Source organism: Xiphophorus couchianus, chromosome 5 (genome assembly GCF_001444195.1).
Source record: "Xiphophorus couchianus chromosome 5, X_couchianus-1.0, whole genome shotgun sequence".
Taxonomy (NCBI): domain Eukaryota; kingdom Metazoa; phylum Chordata; class Actinopteri; order Cyprinodontiformes; family Poeciliidae; genus Xiphophorus; species Xiphophorus couchianus.
In genome coordinates this window covers 38,361,992-38,370,244 of record NC_040232.1, presented here as the reverse complement: position 1 = coordinate 38,370,244, position 8,253 = coordinate 38,361,992, and the positions used below count along the sequence as shown (strand labels likewise).

The 8,253-nt window shown below is 39.3% G+C and overlaps 1 protein-coding gene across 2 annotated transcripts; it reads left to right on the top strand.

Moving 5' to 3' along the window:
- The first annotated feature begins 240 nt into the window (after nt 1-240).
- tlr3 (toll-like receptor 3) lies at nt 241-7,577 on the top strand. Of its 2 annotated transcripts, none has more exons than XM_028018677.1 (5): nt 241-628; nt 2,120-2,590; nt 3,588-3,782; nt 3,940-5,795; nt 5,855-6,852. In XM_028018677.1, exons 2-5 carry the CDS (start codon nt 2,132-2,134, stop codon nt 5,859-5,861), a joined length of 2,517 nt encoding a protein of 838 aa, XP_027874478.1. In that variant the 5' UTR covers nt 241-628; nt 2,120-2,131; the 3' UTR covers nt 5,862-6,852. The 2 variants fall into 2 exon arrangements, with proteins under 2 accessions (XP_027874478.1, XP_027874477.1); XM_028018676.1 differs by lacking the exon at nt 5,855-6,852 and adding an exon at nt 6,860-7,577 and having other exon boundaries at nt 245-628.
- Nucleotides 7,578-8,253: the final 676 nt, after the last annotated feature.

Below are 8,253 nucleotides of genomic sequence, written 5' to 3'. Positions count from 1 at the left end.
TGGGCTTCTAAGCAGAGTTCCAAAAAACTGTAGTGAAGTGAGAATATCATGACTACAATATATTTTTACTCAAGTAAAAGTAAAAAAAAAAAAGAAAGAAAGAAAGAATGCTTTACAAATAATATTCATTGACTAAAAAGGAAAAAGATTATGGTGCAGCAAAATTACTCCTAAAAGTACTTTTTTTTCTTTTTGAAAAAGATATTTTAGATTTATATTATATTTTAAATTGCAAACCAGAGCAGAAAAAGGGTAGATTAGAGTCGCGAAATGCAGCGGAATGGCCCTTTATTATTCCAATCGGAAACGGATCCTAAAACCTGAGCCACGTTCAGCCCTCTCTGTCAGGACGTCCCACTCTGACCTACCGCAGAACACCGGCTGTAACTAACCTGACCAAATACGAGGACATTTAGAACGCAAAACAACCTGACCAGCCATAACTCGGACTTTATGACACGAAATAGTTAAAAACGACACCAGACAAGCATAGAAGTGAAACTGGATTCCGACCTTTTCTATTTCCTTATTTTCAGGCATTGCCGCTGCACGCATCCAGCGCACATTCGTGGCGACGATGTGAGGGAGGAAGCAGTCTGAAGTCACAAACCGAGACAAACACAAACCGGTAAGGATCTGCAGGCGGCTATCGATTAAAACTAGAATCGTTCTGACAATGTGAACATTGTCAGGATGGTTTAAATTTGGTGAGACCGCTTTTGAAACCACAGGTGGAGCCAGAACAATGACTCAAGCTGTGTTATTAGTTTTGGTAAACAGGAAAGTTCAGCTGAAGACTGCAGAAGTTTTAGATGTTTCATAAAGATCTCATAACTTTACAGTTAGAATTGTCTTGTATCTGTCTCGTTCTGTTGTGATCTTGTGTTGTTATAAGCAGAATTGATCTGCAGAGAAATGGATTCTGTGTAGCTTCATATGAGGTGAACCCAGGGCTGTTCCCAGCATTTTGCTTTGTGGTGCCCCCTTCTCCTCTGCCAAAACAAGAAATGTTGTAATTTTTTAATTTATTTCTAGGGCCCTTGTAGATTGAAATATTCAAAATTTCCTATCTTTTTCTCTAGAAAATGACTGAAATTAACCTAAAAATTTCAGAGCTTTTTCTAGCAAATTTTTGACTCTTCAACCTCAGAAATATCCAAGCTTTTTTTTTTTTTCTAGAACACTTTTGGTGAAAATGCTTTTTCCCTCTAACTTCAATGACCCTAATACGCTGCTGTACATTTCTCCTTATTTGGTGGTGGAAATTTAATGCTCACAAAGACAAAAGACTTCAACAGGATTAAAACAAGGAAACAAGTAAAATAAGATAAGATAAATCTTTATTGTCATTGTCACAAGAACAACGAAATTTAAAAAGTGCCGTCAGTCAGTGCATATGCTTAAAAACAAAAAATAACTGTCTCACAATTCACACACAATGTAAGAAATAACAAATAACTGGTAAAAAAACAAACACACACAAAAAAAGACAAAACAAAAAAAACTAAAAAATAAGAACAGCCACATTCTCACATACATCATTCATGATGATTAATGGTTGTTTTTGATTGCATTTAGTTTTGTTATTGCTATCGGGTAGAAACTGTCTCTGAGACGGTTGGTTCTTGTTCTGATTGTTCTGTATCTTCTGCAGAAAGTACAATGAACTAAATGTAACAAGATGCAGTTTAATACAGAACCAGCACTTGTACTATAAACTGTTGTTAGAGCAAGACTTGCTGCACTTGGTTAATACAACACTCTAAAAACATAAAAAGGTCTGACCTTATAAATGCTACTGACCTATTTAATTATGACAGGTTTTATTTCCCTGAGGACAATAAAAACCAGAAAATCCTTAACGTCTGCAGAACTTCTTCCACATTTAGTTAAACAATTATCTGAGCTTGGAAAAGTTTCATTGTTTTCTGGAGGAAATGTGTTATTTTTGTGTAGCATATATCTATGAACATGCATTGAGATGGCATTTGTATAACATTGCACCATACAAAAAAAACACTACTCTATACAGATTTTTATTTTTTAAATGTAATTTCATGTTCTCAATCACTTTCTGGACCTTTTTCACATTGCACTCTGCCTTGTTCTGTTTCCTCAGAGTTTCTTTGAAATGCTGCATGCAGCTCGATCCTGCATCCCGACATGGGTCATCCTTGTTTGCACCGTCACTGTGAGTCCGTATTACTGTGCCGCCTCCATACAGAAGGCTACCTGCAGCGTGCAAGACGGCAGAGCAGACTGCAGCCACCTCACCCTGAGCTCCGTCCCTCAGGATCTTCCCGGCAACATCACCGCCCTGGACTTGTCTCACAACAGAATGACAGCGGCTCCCCCAGACTCATTCAAAAGATACACAGGACTTTTGCACCTCAGCATCAGCTACAACAGCATCAAAACCCTGGATGAGGGCCTGTGCAGGAACCTCCCTCTGCTGCAGACCCTGAACTTGATGCATAATGAAGTGCATTTACTGCAAAAGGAGAATTTCAAATACTGCAGCAAACTAACGTGGCTGAATATGGCCAGCAACCGGTTAAAGCTGCAAGGAGAACCCTTCTCCTTGCTTCAGGTACATCGGATTTAGGTTTTGATTATTAATAGTTGATGGTAAAAATAAAATGGGAGATTAATAGAACTTACACAGTTAAGTACAGGTCCATGGAAATAACTCAAATTTACTTCCAGTCAGTTTATTTTAGTTGAAACAAAGAAAGTCATACACAGACTCATGACAAACAATTATACATTTCTACTGCTTATTTCGGGTAATTCTCTCCATCCCACTGACCAAGTACTGAGTGCAGAAACTTTGCAGAAATAGACATACTGTCCTGTAGACAGGCATTTTTAAAAAATCCCTTTTCATCAGTCGTATGTAATATTAAGATTTCAGAGAAAATGAAGCTTAATACATCAACAGCAAAAAAGTTGTCTGGAGTTTTTCAACTGTTTTAGGGCCATGTTGATGTGAAAATCCAAAAGTCACACTGATTTTACTCAATCGGCTCAACTTTCTGAACTATGGAGCAACATGAGCATCAAAATGCATGACTTGTTCTCACTTATGTTTCGGTTTCCTGAGAATCTGGATCAACGAGTGATGAGCAGGAGGAGAGATTCCATCAAGACAGAAAAGAGACGGAGAATTTTACACAATGAAGACGAAATGTTCAATTCACATGTACTTACCCTTATCAGTGTTTATTATTCAATTTACAGAAATACAAGTTTGTAACATTTAATTAATACACTCAGTTGGAATTGTTTTTTTCTTCTAAGACCTTTTTTGGATGAGAAATATTAGCAGAAATTATCTGATAATGTTCAAAAATGTCATCAATTCAGTCAGGAGATCAGATTTCTCAAAATGAAATTAGAATTAAAATCTGACATGATTGAGTAAAATGGATGTCATTTTTGGATTCAGCGGTGGAAAATAATCCTAATTCAGTCTTAGGTTTTCTTAGGTCCAGGCTAAAATACGCCAACGTTATATAAAAACATCAGGTTTTTGTTTTATAAGATTTTATGATCTACTGTTTCTCTTCTCCTTTGCTGACAAACAGAACCTGAAATATCTTGACGTCTCCATGAACAACCTGAAGTCAGCCAGTCTTGGTTCACAGCCTCAGCTGCCCAGCTTGGAAACCTTAGAACTCAAACACAATAACTTCAACACTCTGAAAAGTGAGGATTTCTCCTTCCTGAAGGATTCACCCCTCCATGTCATCAACCTGATGTCGTCTGTGTCCCTACAAAAAGTAAGTTGTTTACCCAGAAATGGGAACTGAAATACTGTTGTCAAATTTGGAACTGGTAGTTGTAGTAGCACTCAAATTTCAGTTATCTCTTTTGTTTCCCCATTCCTGTCTCATCATAAGGGGTGTGTGTGTGTGTGTTTTTGTTTGTTCCTTGCAGTTGGAGACTGGTTGCTTTAAGCCTATTCCAGGCCTGCGTATGTTATTCCTCAATGGTAGCAGAAAGGGCTTCATGTTCATATCTGACCTCTGTTCAGAGCTGTCTGAAACAGCGATCAGTGCCATGTCTCTGAGGAACATCGGGCTGACGCATCTGACAAACAAAACCTTCTCAGGTTTGAAGAAAACAAACCTAACCCTTCTGGACCTGTCTGGCAACAACATTGAGATAATTGAAGATGGCTCCTTTCAGTGGCTGTCTGAACTTCAGATTCTTAACTTGACTGGCAACGGCATTAAGCACCTGACACGAGAAACTTTTAAAGGCTTAAAAATGTTGAAAAACCTACAGCTGACTAAAGCGCTGGTGAAAAGTCAGAAACCCTCTCTCCCTGTTATTGAGGATTTCACGTTTCAACCACTAAGCAACCTTGAGACCCTGGTGTTACAAAACACTCCGTTTGTCAACATCACAGAGAATACCTTCAAAGGTCTGATGAGTCTCACAGATCTTGACTTGAGCTGGAGCAATTCTATATTCACAAGCAAAAAACTCTCCAGTAAGTTTTTTGTCTCTCTTGCCAATTCCCCCCTCAGAAAGTTAAACCTAGAAGGAAATGCTTTGGTGGGAATTGAACCCGGGAGCTTCTCCTGTCTGAAAAGTCTCTCCATTCTTCTTCTTGATCGCAATTATATTCGTCAAACATTCAGCGGCAAAGAATTGGAAGGTCTTGCTCAGTTACAAGAGCTTCACATAAGCAATAACGTCCAGCAAATTAATCTGACCGCGCAGACATTCGCCAGTGTGACTGATCTTAGAGTGCTGATGCTGGGAAAGAGTCTGCAAGCCGAAACCTTGAACCAGGATTCCTCTCCGTTTTGGCCTTTGTCCAACCTCACTGTATTGGATCTCAGCAACAACAACATTGCGAACATCAGAGAGAATTTGTTAGAGGGGCTTGAGAACCTCCAGGTCCTGAAGCTCCAACATAACAACTTAGTCCGGTTGTGGAAGACGGCAAACCCTGGTGGGCCTGTCCTGTTTCTCAAACACACACCGAGGCTGGTAAGCTTTGAGATGGATTTCAATGGAATGGATGAGATCCCAAGAGAAGCTTTCAGGAATTTGAATCAACTCAGAGAGCTTAACTTTAGCAACAATCTTTTGAACAATTTACGGGACTCGGTGTTAGACGACCTTACGTCCCTTAAGGTTTTACGTCTGGAGAAGAATTTTATCACCTCTGTCAGGCCAGAGGTGTTCAGAACTCCCATGAGCAACCTCAGTGTCCTTGTCATGGGAAAAAACCCGTTCGACTGTACCTGCGAGAGCATCCTGTGGTTTGTCACGTGGTTGAACAAAACTAACGCTAGTGTGCCAGGTCTCAGAGACCAGTACATGTGCAACACCCCCATACTTTACTTCAATCACTCCATCATGGACTTTGACCAACTTTCTTGCAAAGACATGGCCCCATTCCAGGCCTTTTATGTGCTGAACAGCACAGCCGTTTTAATGCTGATTCTCACTGCCCTTATTTACCGATTCCACGGCTGGAGGATCCTGTTCTACTGGAACATATTGATCAATCGCACATTAGGATTTAGTGACGCCAAAGTGGAGGAGGGCAGAGAGTTTGAATATGACGCTTATGTCATACACGCTGAGGAAGACACCCGCTGGGTGGAGAGACGACTGGTTCCTTTGGAGAACGAAACCTGCAGGTTTTGCTTGGATGATCGAGATTCTGACATCGGCATGTTCCAGGCTGACTCCATCGTGAATAATATAAGAAAATCTAGAAAAATCTTGTTTGTGGTGACCGAGCGTCTTCTCAACGATCCCTGGTGTAGACAGTAAGTCAAACACACATTGCTCATTTTTATTTATGCCACATTGGGGGAACTAGCTACAGATTCTAAAGCTTTGCTATTTAAAGTAACTTCATCTTCTAAATTTGATGTGAAGAAGAATTTAAAGGGGCAGTATCATGTAAAATGGACTTTTTGAGCTTTACATCATGTTATAATGTTATTTCTAGAGTGTTGCTATGATCCTTTCAGGCCTGTTTAAGAAATCTTTTAATCTCTCGTGGCAACCAGTCAGCTGTGCAAAACGCCCAGGTTGGACTCTTCATTGGAGCTGCAGTCTCTCAGCTACTGCCTCACAGTTCAGGCCTCCCTTGTTACTCTCCCAATCTTCTCCTTCAGACTAGCCAGCAGCAATTAGCAAACACCTGGTGGAACTGCACATCTCCTGAGCTCATTATAGGAGCTACTTCTCTGTGCAGCACTGGTAAAGTGTTGTTAAAGGGTTAATAGGAGCCATGTTGTGATGACCTCCTGAAGGCAGAGTTTCAGAAAGAGAGAGTTTTGAAAGAGACGAAGGTGTTAAATATCAAAGTCAAATTTCTTTTAAGTCATATTTGATATAAACAGTATTTCTAGAACAACTGAAGTTAACATATTTACTTGATTGTGCTATAAAATGGCACTATGTGCCTGCAAAACCCATAATACTGCCCCTTCAAAAAATATATTAAATAAAGGAGTGTAGCAAAGTCATACATGACAACAGTTTTCTGTAGCAACTTTAGAGACTCTTGTCAGTTTACTCTGTTTGCCTCATGTAAGCTGGCTCCACTATGTTCAGACCAACACTGTGTTGGCTTGATGCCAAATCCTGCAGGATTTCTCTAACGCTCAATAAAACTTGCTCTTTGTCATTGGTGTGTGTTTAAGCACAGACTAAATTTAGAAAACTTTGACACCAACCTCATAGTACTGTTTGAAGAAAATAAGTATGAACCGCTTTCTTGATTTCATAACGTATCTTTTAAAGCACATCCATTTTTGTGAAAATTATAATTGCGCTCTTCAAAGCTTTTTCACCACTTGATTTTTTTCTTGCCCTTATTCAGATTTAAAGCCCACCATGCACTTCAACAGGTCATCGAAGCCAGCAGAGACTCGGTTGTCCTGATTTTTCTGCAGGATGTGCACGACTACAAGTTGTCTCGCTCACTTTTCCTCCGCAGAGGCATGCTGCGTCCAAGCTGCGTCCTCAACTGGCCTCCGCAGAAGGAGAGGATCCCTGCCTTCAACCAGAAGCTTCTCATTGCTCTGGGAATGACTAATCGACTGCAGGAGTGACTGTTGACTGGCTTCGATGCGATTATGGTTACCTTTATGCACTATTTTCTGCTTTCCGCCTAGATATTCTGCTTGCACAAGACCTGCTCAACCAAAGGGTAGAATTTGTGTTGTACTTGAACAGTGATGTAGAACTTGACCACATAACAGAATGATGTCACATTCTGTGACATCAGAATGCCAGGAGCATAACTATGGCAACGCATGGGGGAATGTTAAAATGCATCAGTGGTTGGCAGCTTTCCCCACATCATTCAGTTTATAACTTTTTGGAGAGAAATTACAGTGGCCTACCAAAAGGAAGACATGGCTTCTATTACCAACAGGGCAAGAAAAGTTTGGGATTTTATTTAAGTATTTGGGATCAGTATTGGATAAATGTTTTTAACAAATTATCTGGAATCTAGCCCACTCGCTCTAGGCCAAGTGCTTGCCTGATTATGTAAAAAAAAAAAAACAATACTTCACTAATCCCATAGGAGAAATTATAGAAATTATATTAATTATTAATTATAGAGACTGACCTGATAGTAAATAATCAGACTGGATGAAAACTTAGCGTAATGTTAAAGCAAGAAAATCAATCCCATTTTGTCCTGGACTACTGTAATCATTGTCTCTGTTTTCTAAACCCACATTGTAATGATGACATGTGAATACTTAAACTTTACTTCTATATCTTTTTCTTCTTTTCACAGCTTGCAACCACACAAATGCATAACTTTTCAATAAAAACAAAGTACACACACTGGTAGCTCATCTTCAGAAATATTTCCTGGTCATTGTTCTGTAACTCCTCCTGACTGGTGGAGTTAGCTGATGCACTTCTGGACCAACTATCTGAGGTGCTGAACCAGGGACACATGTAGACACCGGCCCTCGAGGCCTGGAGTTGAAGACCTCTGTAATACATAGTAATATTATTTTTTTTCCATTGTTTTATAATCAAATTTTCTCAGAAACATATTTTTCTGCTATCAAGCCAAAATCATCAAAATGAACTGAAATAAATGCTTGAAATATAACACTGTGTGTAATAAAAAAATGTGTTAAAAACGTATTATTGATATTATTATTATTATTACTATATATTTATTTTTAAGTTAATTAGTAAGATGATATAATGTATTGAAATGCACTGTACAGCCCAGCATCAGCTGTG